Below are 18,144 nucleotides of genomic sequence, written 5' to 3'. Positions count from 1 at the left end.
ACTGATGCATTACACTCGCGTAGATCAGTGATCCCAGATAGACCCATAGTACGATCAAGATCAGTCAAAAGGCCTCGAAGGACCTCATGAGCACCGTGTTTTCCTGTGTTCATTAGCCATACATAGCAATAGGTGAGGGCATGACCTAGGAGAGCAACTTCTCACCTGCAATTGAGTAACCGGCAATGGTGGGCCTTCCAACTAAGACTCCTTTCGCCCCAAGACATAGAGCTTTAAGGATATCAGCGCCAGTACGCACGCCCGAGTCAAAGAGAACCGTCATTCGGTCCCCAACCGCGTCTACAATTAATGGTAGCATTGATAGTGAGCCAACTGCACCATCTAGTTGTCTTCCGCCATGGTTCGACACGATTATTCCATCACAACCCGCCTGCATAGCCAGTTTAGCATCGTCCGGGTGTTGGATGCCTTTGAGCACTATCGGGCCGGTCCAGTGTTCCCTCAAAAAAGGTATTTGATCCCTAAAATGCAACCTACTAAGCAAAGAGCGGTTGGGCATATGAGGCATTAGAGTTTGACAACTCACCAAGTATGAGGTACTCCAGATACAATTGTTTGAAGCCACTCACGACTAGCCAGAGGGATGTTATTTTCGACTTCTACTCCATGGACTCGTTTGAATTTCTCCCGGAAGACTGGATCAGAAAATGCAATTTGATTCCCTGCTCCATTGACCATTGGTAGATATCCAAGATCGAGATCAAGCGGTCTCCAAGCCGGAGTCCATGTATCCAAAGTCACCACTAAAACCTTGAAACCTGCCGATTGAGCACGCTGTAGCAAAGAAACTGTTATATCATCATCGCTTGGCCAATAGAGTTGGTACCATTGAGGACCATCACCACTCGCCTGTGACACCTCTTCTATTGAGCTCGTGGAGACTGTTGACAACACAAATGGGACACCAAGCTCAGCGCAAACCTCTGCGAGGCCAACTTCTTTATCTTGATGGAATATTGACTGGACACCAATCTTTGTACGGCTCAGTTCCTTAGCAATCGCGTTCAAAAACGCACCACCAACAGTTGTAAGACTTACAGGAGCTTGAATGAGTGGAGAGGCGTATGTCTCACCGAAAAGAGTCGTTTGCAACGTCCGCTTGGAGGTGTCTACCATCATCCGAGGAATAATCTATACGTGAACTCGCTTAGCGTGTCATTTACTCAATACCCAGTCAACTGATTCCCTTCCTCTGTTTTGATGAAAATATTCACATAAGAAGATGATCACACCTGCCATTGACGGAAAGCTGCTCTATTTGCCTCCTGGGTAGCTAACTCTCCTGCGCCTCCATGTACTATATCATCATAAGTCATTTGTGCACCCCACAAGCTTTCATTGGTACTTACAATATTGATACGACTTTAGACTGAGATGTTGTTTTGCCTGCTCCTCAACTCGAGAAGCATCGGTTGTCACTCGTGGGAAAACGCTATGGAACATGCCATTCTCATAGATTTCTCGTTGGTTACTTCGGTATACAGACAATAAATTCTCCAAATCTACAGGAGAGGACTTCATTGCTATAGCAGATTCGTATCGATCCTAAGCGTTTTCTTAGTTGCAGGGTATATGCTATACCGTCATGGATAAATTGGGGGTGGAATAAAAGTACGAGTTATTTTAGAAATATGTATGAGCTTCCCTTACCGGCGTCAATAGGCTATCCTTCTCTGAGAATGACGAGGGGTAGTATAGGGTTCTACTTGATCTACACCGGTTGACTGATGATTCTGCCGCCAAGGATGAGCCTCTTGTCGCTGTCATGGGTTTTTCGGAAGGGGCCAATATTGCTACCAGTCAGATCATTGATCAACAGAAACACCGTCACCGCCGACATGGTCATAATCTCAAGCATTTTATAGGGACGGACACTGATCGGCTTCCTTAACATGTTGACTTTCGCTTTGCCATTCCAACTTGCGCCGCAAATGACCCGCCATTTCTACTCAAAAATCACAAATTTTGATTCACTTAGGTGCCCCCTGGTATTGTGGTGAGTGCGTTATTCGGTGGTGTGCATTCTTCGGCGGTGTTTCGGCGATGTTTTTGATACCATTTATTTTCGGAAACTGATACCTTTTGATAAACTAACTCGATTGAGATAGGGACATAATTTTCTTGGGTGTCAGTCACACACATTAATATGTGATACATGGTGACCAGGCGTAAGAGCGTCAAGAAAATGTAAGCTACTAGCTACAGTATTATACCGATGATAGACCTAACATTTCTCTTATCGTAAGAGGTGTACACTGTGCTCCCCTTATCACCGAGCGACTTAATACCACCGAGTAGCACTGTAACCGTAATAAAACTGCCGAATAAAAGGCTCTATTTCGACTTCCTTTCCACAACTACCAAGTAAAAAATCCATTCTATATATATTTCGCTTTTCCACAGCGCGCTTGTTTCTATGGGACGTATATTTCAACTTCAATACCATGAGTGTACAACTCCGACTCCCACCTCTCGTTGCAGGAGATCATGAATGGCGTGTAAGTAAACATGACCCAGAAATCCTAGAACGGCGCGCTGTCGGCGCTGAAGTTCCAAATGGAACTGGAGAACTGACCAGAGCCGGTGCAAATGATCTCTATATCTGGGCTACGGTCCGATTTAAGGAACCCAGGACCACTCTGATTGCGTTGCGGGAGAAACTGAGAGAAGTCCTGATCCTTCTGCGATCTCAGCATCCGGAAATTGGATGCACCTATCGCTGGGATGGCGATAATAATCCTTTCATTCAGTATCGTTCGCTTAAGGATCTTCACGAAGCCGCATGTTGGGCGGATAATATTTTACATGTGCGAATTGGCACTGAAAACGGCTTGCATATCCGTGATCAAATCCAAGCAGAGAAGCAAGGAAACGAGGCCCCCAGGCCACTTGACATCTATCTCGTTGCCTCCATTCCTGATATCGACGCCAACTTGGGTAATACAAAAGTAGAATTGGTTTTCCGAACGAATCATCTGTCTTCTGATGGAATCAGCATCCGCCTTGTGGTGGGCGATATTCTCCGCACGTTAGGTTCGAGCACTTTAGTCGATGATATTCGGAACATCAGCTGGGGTGATGAGCATAAAAATCTGAGTCCGCCATTGTTGTCAATTCTCGGTGACAACCAGGCCACGAGTGGCCAGGATTTTGAATCGAGCAGTGCATCCTATATGGAATCGGTTCGTCGTATTATGGTTCGTGTCGTATCTGCCAATGCTTGCGCCGAATTTGTTCTAATAAAGACTCAAGAGCACTTGGAAGTTGAAGCCAAAAACTGGCCGCGCATCTCCACGTACCATCTTCCACGCCTTCTCTTTGGAGGAATCCGATCGTATGATCGGAGCCGTGAAAACGCGCATTGGGCGGACATTTTCTATTACTCATCTCGGCCATGCTGCAGTGCTCCTAGCTTTCCTAAAACATAATCCTCCAGCCGAAGACGTGCCGAATGACCAGTGCTGCGTGGTACGTAGCCCAATGAACGCTCGACGCTTCCTCCAAGAACAATATGCAAAAGAAGGGAAGGCGTACTACCCTATCTGTCTTGCGATGTCACCTATTGTGTATGACGACATCAAGTCTTATAACGTGCTAAATGCCACTCAAGATCAGATAATCGAGAAACTAGTGAAAGCGTGCAAGGTCACCAAGGAGACCTACGACAAGTGGCTGACGCTACCTTCATTGGTTCCACTTTCAGTCTCATTCTTTCACTTGGCTGCCTCTCTCATGATTTCGTAAGCTAGACGCTTCCTATTCTCGGGTCTGAAAAGTTGAAAGCGAATAAACAGCTTACCGCTCATCTTTAGAAATGCGACACCGCCGCCTACAAGCCCAGTCTGCTCTCCCTACAAGAACGTCACGACCTGGAAATCTTCTAACTTTTTCTACAGTTTTTCGTTAGTGATGGTATCAACGAGAAATACATACCGCAGGAGGTGAAGTCTGAAAACGAAGAGGTCTTCACAGTCCAAGACATCCGGTTCTTTACAAATATGTACTTGAATCTACTGTAAGTGATAGCCACCGTATCGCTTTACTGTGTACTATTCGCCTGACCTGAAGGATACTGGCAGAGTATTTCGACTAGAAAGCTGGAGGGGTCGATTGACATTGTCATTGAACTACAACGATGGAAACTATACCGAAGTCGAAGCGGCCAATTTTCTGCAGGATGTCGTCAATTTCATGCTAGCTATTTGTCAGTGAGTTGGACTAAAGCGATTAGACTCGTCTTTGGAAATTTCTCAAATCATTCGTAAACTCTTTCCCTCGGCTATGAAGGGAGACTCCTCGATCCCACTAAATTGATTTTTACTGTATCGCGAGCTGAGAATGATTAAAGAATAGAAAATCAATATAATTACGCTGAATAAGGAAGGTCTTGCAGTGGGAACCAAGGGACTTGAGTTCCGTCAAAGAAGCAGCAGAGGATGAGTGGATGTCAACGAGTTTATAGGGTATTGAGTAAAAGATCACTTAGAAAAGGCTTTAACACATTCTAGTCGAAAGCTCGATTGAAGTACAGCATAGCTCAATCCAGCTGACGACCTATTACTGATATCCAGGCTCTACTGTATTTCGCCCATCAACTTGTTATTTGATCGTCGTTCTCAGGTTTTAACTATGTGGAACGGTAGGGTTACAATTAACGGCTTAGGGCTAGAGCTCAATATTTTACGCTAGGCTAAATACGGAATAGTGCCTCTCCACGCAATGAGATTTAAGCTTCAGAAATCGGCGACGTCACTTTCCAGCCTGTACGTTTTCACGAACGCTTTTCAACCGACGACCATGAATTGACTACAAGCCCTTAAATTTACGCTATAGAAAACATACTGCTGTTAGGAATATCGGTCCGTGCTGGCACAATGCACTGATCTCCAAAGCAATGACTTCGAATCCTGAACAACTTCCAGATGATGGCACATTCTCCCTAATATCCTCACTCAGATTCGATCCCGACCTCCCCAGCGCCGCCAGCCTCTACGCGAAAGACTCCTATCCTGAACCGCGCGATTCTCCCTACTATCTCCTCCGCCACCACCAAGACCGCCTTCTCCAAGCCGCCACAAACTTCAAGTGGCCCCAAGCTGTCGCAATCCTGCAACAACCCCTAGACGCATTCGCCGAAACACTAGATACATTCATCCCAGACCGCAGCAAAGCATGGCGATTACGGATAGTGGTTGATACCGAAGGGCAAGTAACGGTTGACGTTCATCCCGCAACTGCCTGGCCGCTTCGATGCATGTTTCTGCCTACTTCGTTCAATGATTTGGAGTCTTTGAGTAGCTCATTTCCGTGGAGGTTGGTTGTTGATTCCATTGCGACTGCGCCATCGCAGTTGACGACGTACAAGACGACTGCGAGGGATCATTATGATGCTGCGAGGAAGAGGGTCGGGATCTTGTCTCCGACGGATTCTGTAGAGGCTTTACTATTCAACCCGCTGGGCGAGGTTATGGAGGGGAGTATAACGTGTTTATATTTCAGAAGACGGTCACATCATCAGCAATATGAAGAACAAGAAGAGAGTAGGACGGAATGGATCACGCCTCCGCTGAATAGTGGTGGCATGATTAGTGTAAGTAGACAGTATGCTTTGGATCATGGGTTTTGTGTTGAGCAAACCGTGCGAGTGGATGAGCTTGTAGATGGGGAGAGGTGTCTGATCAGTAATGGGGTTAGGGGTTTCATGCCAGCTATACTAGATTTGGGAAAGTTACAATGAGCCGCGATGCTCCGTTGAAAAGAATCCTTTCGCGCCGAATCCGGTTGGGAAGTTTTCATCAGCTTCAAATTCAAAAGAAATGAAAAATTCTCGGCGCGCTCCTGACCAGTGGATGCATTGAGCCGCTAACTGAAAAGCCCTTTTGAATTCGGCTGACGAACGACATACTATATTTCGGACAATCAGTCAATACTGCCAACTGCTGGAGTACCCTGTTCTAGACGGACATCATTCACATCAAAACCGTCAAGTAGGATCAGTCCAAAGAGTCCAATTTCTTCTTGGGGAATTCAAACACTCCATAATCACTTTCCAAAACTACACAGTAGCAATCACAAGTGGAAGCAGTTGAATCCTCAAAGACAGGCGTGGCATCGTCTCCTTGAGTTTTGCTTCGAAGTGAAGCACGTTGGATTTTCGCAGATGCTTATAGATAGAGACATTACTACGCTTAAGGGAGATACAAGGACTTAATCACAATTTTATAAAGTAGAGTAATCATCGAGTGAAATCATACAAATATACACTTGAGAAACCAAATCCAATTGATCACTCCGCCTCAAAAGTCTCCTTGCTCCATCCATACAACATTTTCAACCGAAGCGCAAGAAGAAGCAACCTATCTCCATGAATGACGGATCGATACGGACGATGAATAGTAAAGAACGTGGGCACATCAGAAGCCTCGCCAGGCACAAAGGTATACAAAGACCCAAGACTAGGCAAGATTGAGAACCCGGCTTCTTTCATGGCGGTGCCAAAGTCGAGCCATTTGACGGAGTATTCTGGTCCTGGCTGGGAGCCGGAGTCTGCTTCGGATTCTTCCAGAGCGGAGAAGATTGTAGAGAAGGCCTGTAACGTTCTAGGGGAAACTTTGAAGGTTCCTGGGGTTATATCCTCGTCCGTGTCGGAATGGGTGGAAGTCTCTGGTTTAGCTGTGTGGTTTGAATCCAATTTGATGTATTCAGATGGAAATATTTCAGGTTCGTCAGCTGGATCTGAGTCGGACAAGCCCAGCCCAGCAAGCACCTCCATAATAGTCGAGGTCGACAATTGGACATATGGACCTGGCCCAATGAACAGTTCGTCTTCGGTGGTTGTCGCCTCTAGAGACTTTTCAAGGCTGGCGTGCAGTGCGTCTGCAGATAGTTCCGGTTCCTCAGCCGGCTCCTGCTCGACCTCGCCCGTCTCAGACTTAGTAGGCGTATTCGGTCGAGCAGACGGTCCTGGGCTGCCGGATGATTTCGACTTAGCAGTTGTGGAAAGCACCTCAGATGCGTCAACTCTAACAGAGGCATCCACTTGAGAGAAAATATCCGATTCTGCAGGCATTTGCGCGTGGAACGACATTTCGAGATCAGTTCTAGTTGATGATTTCAGCGAGGCGGATTTCGATGGTTCTTTGGGTACTGGTGATTCGATACGTGGTATATCTTCAGGAGTTGTTGGTTGCTTTTGCAAGCAATCGAATGCTTCTGCTTCAGAGGGTGGTGAATAATAAGTAGGAACATCTTGGTCAGTCGATGTCTCAAATTCGTTGGATGTGTCCGGCCAAACAGAAGATTCTGGGTTTGCAGAATTTCCCCACTCAGTAGTTGTCTTGAAATCATTGAAATCAGTCGCAACTTTTGATTTGGTTTTAAAGAACAATGCCAATTTCCGACTCAGACTTGCAAGAGATGGATCGTAGGACAGAGCCAGGTCGGCATGTATTCCTTGACGCTGAGTTGTCGAACCGTAAGGCTCCGCCGATTTTGTGGACGAACACTTGCCCTTCGCCTTTTTCGGTCCCTTTACTTCCTGCAATTGAACCTCGAGATCTTCGAGAAACTCTTTGTTGAGATTCTGGTATAAAGCAATCATGGAGCCGCCTGCGTAATATTCGCTGAATCGATCCACAATGCTCAAGGCTTCTACAGTCGTGTCGGGATGTTTGAGATCATCGAGGAAAATGGGGAATCTACGAAGACTGGTATGTATCTTCAAAGGATCAAGCCTAGCCATGACCTCTTTTAACTTTGAAATGTATGTCAATCCCTTCTTGGCGCTAGCTGAGGGCAGTTCAAGCGACACGATCAATGTGTTGACAAGATTGATCGTCAGAGAAACTTCACCATACGCCTCGAACTCCCATTCTTCCAATTTGTCTCGCTCGAGAGGCTGATTGTGATGCAGCTGGGCTATCATGTTGTTCCAATGCACTGCTTGAATTGGACCGTTCTCAGGCTGACAAAGACGGAGAATGTAGTGTAGTTGCGGTTCTTCTTTGACTAAACGATCCGGTATGGACTTCAACACAACACGTGGCGTACCATTGTCAAATACCTTTGCGAGTCGTTTGAAATGTTTGGAGCCGCTGCCAATCTGGGCAAAGCGCTTAAAATCCTTCCGAACCCGATCATACTCGTAGTGACAGATATTCGAAATTTCTTGCAGGATGATATCTTGTTGAATGTCTTCTGACGGTTCGATGCGGATCTGACACAGAGCAGAAATAATATCCCAGATGGCAATGCCCATGACGGTGTTGTGAATTATCTCGAAGATAGCACAGCTGACATACTCGTCAGATGTAAAAGGCATACGTCGGCCCTTCTCGTCTGGGACAAGGTCCGGTCTAGTCGAGTACCAAAGATTGACTGCATTTGCAAGATAATCAGGATTTGAGCGATAGAGATCCCACTGCGCTTCGAAAGACATCTTTCGATCTACAGCAGCAGTGATAAGATCCTGCACACAGATTGGCTGTGGATTCTTCTTGTCGGGAAAAGCTGAGAAAGCAATCCGTGCTTCCTCTTCCGGCGTTATGTATTCTTTAACCCCGTCGTCAATAATGGAGCCAAGTCTTAGAATGTTGTCGACCAAAACACAGATATGCTGGAAAAGATAGCACTGCCGCTCCAAAATGAGTTCCCCAACGCCTCGAGGGACCACCATCCCCGCTTTGATAGCCGGCGCAAGTTCAGCAAGGATCTTCTTGTTGATTTCCTCGCCATTGATTTTGAAAACATCCCCGTATTTGTCTTCATCCAAGAAAAGCATAGACTCGTTCCCGACGTCATGAATAGACCGTACATCGTTGACGCGCATGCTCTCTGCGACAAATTGATGATCGCCCTTTGCACCTTTGAGGCCTATACGGTATTGGTACATTAGGCCTGTGACAGCGCGGAACTCGAAATGATTCAGGAAATAATCTGACGAGCCTTTGATGTCACGAACATTCATCTCAGGATACAATGCGAAAGCTCGGAACATCGATCTATCTTTGGGATCCTTTAGAACCTGGCCTTGTTTCACTCCGGCCCGGAAAACCGCCTCGCGTTGGCTTGGTGCAAAAAAACGCCAAAGGTCCGCGACTCGATCGCTATGAGTCGCCCATTTCTGTTGCAGCTCGGCGTGTTTTGACTGGAGATATACAGCTGTGCCGAATGTGTTGGCGTTCGTGGGTTTGACGAAGGTCACGACCATTGTTCGAATATCCCGATTTGAAGAGTGGTCCATGGAGTGATGAGACTTCAGTTAGCCAGGCAGGATGTGTGTGATGTTGTAGATTTCATGATATTAGTAGTGATTGAGTTGATAGTTCTTCTACCTATTATTTATCCATACTTGTTGGCATTCTAACCATTCCAAATCACCGCCTACGTGACGAATTATCAGGCGTGTTAGGTATAATTTGGCTAGTGATCTCATGAGTAACGGTGAAATCCGTCCTTTGCAGCTTTTTGTTCTGACTGCCATTATGATTAGTGTAGCCCTCCTGTCGTTCATCTGTTCTTGGGTGGTTGTCATGGGTGATTCTGTAATGAGCGAGATAAGATGTTCATGTCTATTATAATTGAAGGTGCCCTCCTGTGGCTCTTAGCAACTGCTATTGCTTGGGTTCTGCTCTAGTTATCCCTCAACTGTCGTTTGAAGATTGTTGTTGTCATAGCCCTACAATAGATAGCGGTCGGGAATGAGCGTGACTTAGAATGCGGAGATAAATAAGCTGGAGAAAGCATTGGCCAATAGGACCGCGTGGAGGTCTCCTGATCCACGTGAGTGACACACTAGCCCCAGACAGGAAAGGCCAGCAAAAAGAAGCACGAGCCCAAAAGCCCTTTTCGCCATCTACCAGAACCTCACTCGATACTACTCCATCATCTTCATCCCTCCATTCATCATCATTGTACTACTCCGTTAAACTTCCACCAACTCCTTGATCGGATATATTCTTGTACGACACCGAGGGGACTATGAGACACTGCTAGTCGATGATTGTCTAAACAAGCCCTCACCACGAACAATTGTAGTAGCAGCTACGAACGATCCGTCAATCAATGCTAACATGAAATTCTTCGAACTCGTTTCCACCTACGACTMCTCCTTCCCCGCCGTTTCTCTTGCGTATTTCCTCCGCTACCCGAATCCCTACTCGAAACATGTTTTGACATCCGATGTCATTGATCGCTATGTCGATCCGGAAACCCACCGCCTACACACGATACGATTGCACCTCAAAAAATCTAAGATTCCATCTACACTATTGAAGCTTCTGCCCAAGGGCATTGGCGGAAGCGAAAATTCGGGTCAATCGTATATCCTCGAGACGACCGTGGTTGATGCGAAGGAAGGATGGATGAAAACCGAGTCGAGGAACATGGAATGGACTGGAATTCTAAGTGTCGTTGAGAAACAGCACTATGAACGCGAAATGCCCCCCGAGGGTGAGAAGGTGAACGTACGAACTACTGTTACCTTCGTCTCTCGATTGGGTCAGTCGAAACTGCTTAGCCGATCCCGGAAAACAGCAGAGGATTCTTCGGAAGTTGACGAAGAGGCGCCCAAAAGAGGTATCTTTTCGTCACTGTCTACTGCGGGTATACAGCGGACAATCGAGCTTATCGGTGTCACTCGTACCCGAGATGCCATCCTCCGAAGCAAGGATGGCATGAATGTTGTCCTCGAGCGCCTCCGAAATGGCGGCATTGTCGCTGTTCTGGAAGGAATGCGCCGTGATCGCGAAGGTCTCCCTTCTACAATCGCAGCTGGAGGCCCCATGCGTTCAGATAGTACCACCATGTGGCGCCAGGCTTGGTTGGGAGGGTCCAACAAAGCCAATGACTCGACCCATGTTGAAGACGACGATGACTGAACGATAAGCATTCAACCACCAAACCGATGTTTTGAAACAACCCGAATCCTTACCATTGGAACATCTCGACTCCTCTTTTTGTGTTATTGCATTGCTTTTTTTTTCTCGGTCAATAGCGCGGCGTTATGGAGTCTACTTTCATTTTCGGGGAGGCTTCCCCACTTCTTCCAGACGAGTCTTCAATAACCGAAGTCTCGAAATGGTGTATCAACGATTACTTTTCTTCTCCCTTCTCCTTCATACAGTCCGGCAAATATACGTGCATCCACGATTTGTCGCGACCATTATTTTCTTCATGAGCAAAAACAGCATTGTCAGCGATTTATCAAACACATTTTTATCACCGCGATTTCGTCATTGTGGTGAACGGAGTCTCCCATGATTTTTCTGCTCACTGTATCACGTCAGTTTACTCTTCATTTGTATATCAGGGATGGGGCGACAGGAAGGGCAAATTGACAGGGAGGATTTACAATTAGTCGGAATGAGTGAACGATGGAGTTCATTTGAGACTACATGTCAACAACGGGGCTTTCGATGACCCCTTCATTAGTTGAAATTTATGTATGAGTACCTAGTGAGCTTTTGAGTGAATGTCAGAGTCGATTGATTTCATCATAATATCATCAAAGCATGTTTCCCATCTATTTTAAATAACCTTAAGCACTTTTCTGGTCCGAGCCGAGTCTTGTATCAACCTGGATAGGCTCAAAGACGATGCAATCCAACTCCAAAACGCCCTCTGATAACATTCAGAGTAAATGCCCATCTCTCCCTCTCCTAAATCGAGCAACGGTTCCCTCACCAGGGTCATATTTTTGGAATGCAAATTCCAAAACACAAGTCGACATTGCTCACTCATTCCGCATTGAACCGCTGGTGTAGCCAATAATCAGGATTATCATCCTCGCTATCTTCACCATTCGCTATAGGCTCATACTCGAAGGAAGCGAGCCCGACTTTTTTGCTACCAACTCGAGCGACAAATTCAACGGTCATGAAGTCTCTAATCACCTGACCGATCTCAACCTTCACTGATTCGGTTTCGTTCGAGCTTCCGGGAATATAGCTGATCGATGCCTGTTTTTTTCTCTTAGAAACCCTACCAAGGTCTGAGAGGTCGATTGGTAGATGACCAAGTCGTCTGACTCCTATCGAGATTTAGTTAGACGTTATGATAGATATTAAGAATGGACGAATAAATTATGCTTACCCTTGGCAGACTTCCAGACTGGGGCGTCGACGTTGTCGCTCTGGTAGATTTCAATGACCCCCTGATATCCGAATTTGCCGCCAACATGTAGAGTGGCATTCTTGAGCCATCGATACTGTTCACGTGAGAGCAACTTCTCGTTCTAAAGATAAAATATTATTAATCATAGGTAGTCTTTTGCATAGCACCGTGTCTTACTCTTTTAACGTGCCAGAACATCTTCTGGACCATAGTTCCAAGTTCCGGGTGTTCCGTAGCATCCTCTTCTCCATGCTCGTCTTCAATAAAGGGTTCTAGTAGCACTGTACCATAACTTCGTCTGGCTCGTCGACTTGAAATGAAGCTTTTGCCAGATTCGCGCATAGCCGCGCCGCAACAAATTGCGGACCATGGAGTAGGGGGTACGATGACCTGGGCGCAGGGGATGAATTCCTGACAAAAAGTTTTGAGTTGAGACTGAATATACTTGGACTCAGCCAGTCCTCCGCAGAGAAGAATTGCCTAGGAAGCAGATTAGAGAGCCAGCATGAGATCTTGAGATGGGTCTGGCTAACGGATATTGGAAATTCATTTTCAGCCTTAGTTCTGACGGCTTGTTCTTTGATGAGTCCTATCACATTTTCGAGAACAGGTTTGAATAATTCCGCCAAGTCCGTGCTGCAAAATTGAATATCAGTAAACCATCTCTTCATTCTTCAACTGAGATTACCTTGTTAAGATGACTTCAGCATCGTCTGCATCATAGTATTCACTGGTTTCCAGATCCATAACTAGTGGCAGGACATCAGTGTCCGTATCCATATCAAAGCGTCGTTTCAAGCTCTCAAACTCATTCATAAAAACACTTTTTGGCCCTATGAACTTCGATGGTTTGGTCGTGTATGTGCCTCCGAAGCGCTCCTCCATCATCTTCTGAAAATGTCGATCAATTGTACTTGAGCCACACTTAGCGCCTTGGGGAGAAGAAAGAAGAATTAACCTCTTAGAAGTGTTCCAGATGTATGTAAAAACATATTTCAGACTTACCGGATCCCACACATGCCTCTGCAACGCTGAACGGTTTCAGCTGTTTGATTGTGTAGGTGATGAGGTCCTATATCCCACATTAGTCTAGCTTCCAGATGAAGAGTAGCCAAGGTGCCACATGTATACATACAACGGTTCCTCCGCCCATGTCAACAATCATAACGTTTGTATCAAGCTGGTCAGACTGGGTCAGCATCAGTTGATGTGTATCTCAGGGGTCAAGCAGGCAAGAACGGGCAAACCTGGAATATGCGGCCACTTTCAAGAGTAGAATCATACGAATGAAATGCAGCTAATGCGGCTGCTTCAGGCTCCGCTATCAATGATATCGTATCACCCTCTCGTTGAGTGAATCCTGCCTCTTCGGCACAGGATTTGATATTACGACCCCCCTTTTCGTCCAACCATCCCGCTGGAACGGCAAGAACAAAATGAAAGGCAAGCAGTTCGAAAGTCGGTTCTCCTACTCGCGTTTTTATTTTTGCCATCATATGCTCGTAGAAAACGCGTAGGTAGTCCGTTGTAAGATCCCTGTAAGACATGTTATCAGGGCATTTGATTGAACCTAATCCTTCATATAAAAGCTCATCATCGAATTCTTCTTGGATCTGATTATTTCCAAGTCCTAATTTGAACCATGTATAGGTATGTTCGGAGGACTTTGTTCCGTAGCCCCATGCCGTGACTTTCCGTTGTGAAGGGTTTCTCATGTTGTATGAAATCATCGATGGGACTTTCTCTTGGTGTCCTGCGCAGTTTGGCCAGCTCTTATTAACGACGACATCGTTGTATTTTGTTCCGGCCATTGCAGTAGCAAATCCTAAAGGCATTGTTAGTGATCTGTATCTCAGTAAATTGGAAGTACATACCAGAGTACGTGGTGCCGAAATCAACCCCGATAACCATTATCGCTTTGTCCGACTTTGGTTTTGGATCTTCTGCGAGATTTGAAAATCAATGTCAACAATCTTGTCGACTAGACGCATCTTGTCTGGAGTGATGTACGATCTCATTATACGTACTTTGCTTAGTATTGGGTCTGAGACTCGGGAACTTCGTAGTCTTTCTGCGTTTATTGGGTTGAATAATTGGGGGACCTGCGAAGGTTCGCAATGAAGTCAGTAAGCGCGCACCGAATGTTCAAATCTTCTATTAGTACCTACCCATCTCCTCTGCTTTGTCTGTATTTGTCAGATAAAACACTTTTGTTTCGGCCATCCTGAGGTCGCATTAAGGATCCACCCTGTATGCTAATGAGAGGCCGTAAAACGTAGGTGAAGGATTTGAATATGGAAGGAGGTTTCAAGGCGAGCCCAATCAAGAAACAATGTAAAGTCCTTCGTCCGAGTCAAATGCTTGGAGCAAAGGTTGCTTCGATTCACGAGTGACAGATATAGAGACTGTAGTATTGGTCAGAGAAAGGTACAGAGAGATATCGTAATGAAAACTCACCTTTAGTGAATAACGCAGCCAGATAAATGAAGTGCAAATGACGATACATGTAGAAGCTTGTAGTAAGCTTAATCAATGAAAATCGGGAAATCGACTGAGAGAAAGGTTAAATATGAGCAGGATGGAATGAGAGAAATGAAGCCAAAGAAAGATCAATTGTTCTAGATGTCAAGATATTGAGAAGAGATCGGTATATGGTGAGAGAAGATCCTTTTTCAAATGATATGAGATTTTCTGAAGCTTAGAAAGATCGCTGAAGAGATAAAAAGAAAAAGGGTGCAAAGACAGGGCAAGAGAGTAGATGGTTGAAGTGAGATGAATAAATCTCATCTGATAGGGATTGGCGATTGTTGTATGATAGGAAAAGAAAAGAACATGGACAAGTCAGTTTCAGTGAACGAAAGGAAGGAGGGCGAAAACAAATGGAAAGAGATTGACAGAGTTGATCCAAATCTGAGAAGGTCTCGAGTCTAGAAGAAGAGAATGTAATTGAAAAGATGGTACACCGAGTTCTGTCAAGGAAAGAGTGCAGGGAAATGAGGTGGTCTTGACGGAAGTGATCTCGTACGGCGAAATTCAACTCTCGAGATGTCGTAGAAATCAGGCAGAATGGAAAGAACGACACCATAGATGATAGAGATGGTGAAGTAAGAGGTGATACTTAGGTGTAGTTTGCAAATGTGAGAATATGGAAGGAACAGTCTCACATGAAAAATGCGAGCTTAGAAAGAGTACCCGTGAGGGCAGCCCTGCCTGCTAAATTAGGAAATGAACACAAGTTTCTTTTCCTACCTGGGTTTTTTGGAAAATGAGCTCTGGAAGTAAACCGCTGCGTGGGCGAGTCACGTCGACTTGTAGCGAGCGCGAGAGTGAGGCGTATATTTAGGTAAGTGCAATCACTTGTTAGATCTCTCCGTGCGCTCGTTACTCGAAGATAATTTTCCAATACGGTTGGTTTTGCAAACCTGTGGTTCTGCTCGTGTGTGCGCCTTGGACTCAGCATCAATATTCATCGATCCATAAATGTAATAACCTTGGTAGGATCTCATGTTTATGCCTCTGAGCAGAAGAATTGTGTAGGAGAAAGAGCAAGTTCAAGACAGAATATATATAAACGGTATCTAAAACAATTTGCCAATAACATGAGCATATTAGGGCGTGCATTGAAGTAGTGTCTCGATGCCATTCAATAACCAGTCGGTTATCCTCCCTAAGACAATTCTTTATTTCCTTGTGCGATGCATGATTGATGAGTCGAGTGTCTTCAAATGGTCATAATGGCGAAAGGCTGAGTTTTCACCTCTACGAGATTCCTACACGAGGTGCGATGCAGATATATATACAACCACCAACTCAAATGTGCCCCCGGCTATTTCCACCAGACCCTGTAAAAATTATAGATTCATTATGATTATCACAACTGTCTTTGGAGCAAAAATGAATCAACACTTCCCTCAGAATCCAAAAGGTGGTACGGCTGGCGAAATGGACCAAAAATAAAAAAAAAAGGATTTGCAAGGTCCTATTGGGAATCGAACCCAAATTTGCGACATCAGAAATCACCGTGCTAACCATTACACTATAGAACCGATATTGCCTTTGGACCTTTATTTAGTAATATATTGTATCCAAAATTTATTTCACGGTTCTGTCCTCCTAATCTATATCTACGTATTAAGTTCTACAAGATAACAAGCTAGAAATATCGCACAAGGGTTGCTCTCGTACATAGACTGAAATTTTGGATATTGTTCGACGGGTCGGGAGACTGAACGCAGCCGTCGTGCCAGAAATAACCCTAAAGCCATTATCGAGAGCTACTTTTATATCCCTCTTTTACATCATATTTGCTTGATAATATGTCCATGCCCCTATTATTATTTATTCTACTTTGCCTAGAGCAGTACATACCATCGACCACAGTCGATCACACTCTGCCGACACCTTACGAACCTCTGCCAGCCTCTCCACCAGCCACTCCCGATGAACAGGATCCCGCGTTTCAACAGCAGCCATAAAATAACACCAAACCACGCGACTCTGTTTCGGAAGATCGCTGTTTAGTTTGTGACGGTAGTACAGAAGCTTGATCAGGTTAGACATAGCTTCTTGATAAAGACCGTATTGCGGGGTTGAGGAAGGGTGGTGATGCTCGTTGAGCGTGCGGTTATGGAAGAGTATACTAGCCCAGTAGAAGGCTGCGAACCGTGTGAGTATTTCGGTGTTGGATGTCCATCGGTCTTGACTTTTGGTGGCTTCATCGGCTTTATTCAGGACGTCTCGATATTTCTGAACAATGCAGTATCAGGAGCCGTAGATTGATGGAAGAATGAAGGCAATCCTTACCTCCCGCAGATTTAGAAGATGGTCTAGTATGGACGAGGAAGGCACAATGTTGTCCGCATCGGAAAGCTTGCCTGTTGACTTCAAGTCCCAAATGGTGAAACGCGTCAACATCACTTGCCATCCCAGCTCGACTGCTCTGTACAATTCATCCTCAGCGAGCAGATCATCGTGTGGCAGGGATTGCCCCCAAAGCCAACGGTCTCCAAGTCGGGATAATCTAAGAAGGCGTGCGGTGTTTAGCGCTGGGTTATCGGAGCTGAGGACCAATTTGAGAAGGGATGAAGATGCTCCAAAGACTGTGGTGGCTGCGATATCGAGATATCTATATCTTTGTCAGATGCAATACCATTTCACGTTGGACGCAATGCCCAGGGTTTACAGACAGTGCCCAGCCAATTAACTGGCAAGATAAAACCAATTGAGGAGTAGAATCCAACTGCCCACGGTTTGCTTGTCGCCCTTCAAACATGGAATGACTACTCATCAATGCCCAGAATCCTCGCAGGTGGATTTGCATGCGATCAATCGAGCCCGTAAATTGGAGTTCATAGTGAATCATGAAAATCAAAGCAGCCAGCTTCGCATCAATCTGGTCTCCTTGTGTTGGTGTCGAGATATCCTCCATAAGCTCCTGAAGGGCTTGTGTGTAGTATATTAGACCCTCATCGATTCCACGCCTCGCTAGTGAATTATTGTTATCCAGCAACCCGCTTTTGTGCATCTCACTAGCAGACAAGGCAAGAATCATCCTCGTGACCAGTTTGCTTCGAGGAGCTATTATCCTGACGAGATATTGAAGAGCGCCATACTCAAAGAAATCATAAAGACCATAAACGGCAGATGACGAAAAGTATTCCATGGAAATACAGTCCTGTCGCGATAGGATCAGAGAATTGGCACATGCTATATGCCGATCTGTCAGGGCAGGTTGTATTGAATTATTTTTCCTCTTCGCAGGAATAAGTCTCAAGGGCTCATTAGTATGTGGCCATTCACAGGAAAAGCCATGCCTGATACATTGCTTGCATTTCAGCCGTGTTTCGTCGCATTTGATTTTACGTTTTCGACACGTAAGACAGCCTATGCTTGTTAGCGACATACACAGTGTATTACATGTATACTGACCTGTCCTCGATCTTTCCCGTTTTCCGACCATTATCATACGTATTCTCTTAATTTACACGATATGTCTTCCGGAAATCGTGACTC

General features: G+C 45.4%; 4 protein-coding genes across 4 annotated transcripts; 2 read left to right on the top strand and 2 right to left on the bottom strand.

Annotated features, from left to right (window-relative positions):
• Positions 1–2,465: 2,465 nt before the first annotated feature.
• BHQ10_009307 (uncharacterized protein) lies at positions 2,466–5,758 on the top strand (the record flags this gene model as incomplete). Its single annotated transcript, XM_040882209.1, has 6 exons — positions 2,466–3,218; positions 3,274–3,761; positions 3,929–4,036; positions 4,101–4,225; positions 4,727–4,784; positions 4,855–5,758. The coding sequence occupies 6 exons, from the start codon at positions 2,466–2,468 to the stop codon at positions 5,756–5,758; spliced, it is 2,436 nt and encodes an 811-aa protein (XP_040737809.1).
• A 549-nt stretch (positions 5,759–6,307) lies between these two features.
• BHQ10_009306 (uncharacterized protein) lies at positions 6,308–9,229 on the bottom strand (the record flags this gene model as incomplete). Its single annotated transcript, XM_040882208.1, has 1 exon — positions 6,308–9,229. The coding sequence occupies one exon, from the start codon at positions 9,227–9,229 to the stop codon at positions 6,308–6,310; it is 2,922 nt and encodes a 973-aa protein (XP_040737808.1).
• Positions 9,230–10,091: 862 nt separating this feature from the next.
• On the top strand, positions 10,092–10,898 carry BHQ10_009305 (uncharacterized protein; the record flags this gene model as incomplete). Its single annotated transcript, XM_040882207.1, has 1 exon — positions 10,092–10,898. The coding sequence occupies one exon, from the start codon at positions 10,092–10,094 to the stop codon at positions 10,896–10,898; it is 807 nt and encodes a 268-aa protein (XP_040737807.1).
• An 858-nt stretch (positions 10,899–11,756) lies between these two features.
• Positions 11,757–17,794, bottom strand: BHQ10_009304 (uncharacterized protein; the record flags this gene model as incomplete). Its single annotated transcript, XM_040882206.1, has 12 exons — positions 11,757–12,049; positions 12,112–12,253; positions 12,310–12,612; positions 12,666–12,768; positions 12,821–13,064; positions 13,138–13,204; positions 13,268–13,321; positions 13,380–13,957; positions 14,007–14,075; positions 16,539–16,878; positions 16,936–17,257; positions 17,319–17,794. 12 exons carry the CDS (start codon positions 17,792–17,794, stop codon positions 11,757–11,759), a joined length of 2,991 nt encoding a protein of 996 aa, XP_040737806.1.
• Positions 17,795–18,144: the final 350 nt, after the last annotated feature.

The sequence above is a fragment of the Talaromyces amestolkiae genome (genome assembly GCF_001896365.1).
Source record: "Talaromyces amestolkiae strain CIB chromosome Unknown scaffold23.1, whole genome shotgun sequence".
NCBI lineage: Eukaryota > Fungi > Ascomycota > Eurotiomycetes > Eurotiales > Trichocomaceae > Talaromyces > Talaromyces amestolkiae.
The sequence above is the reverse complement of the archived record's forward strand: the minus strand, read 5'-3'. Positions and strand labels throughout refer to the sequence as shown.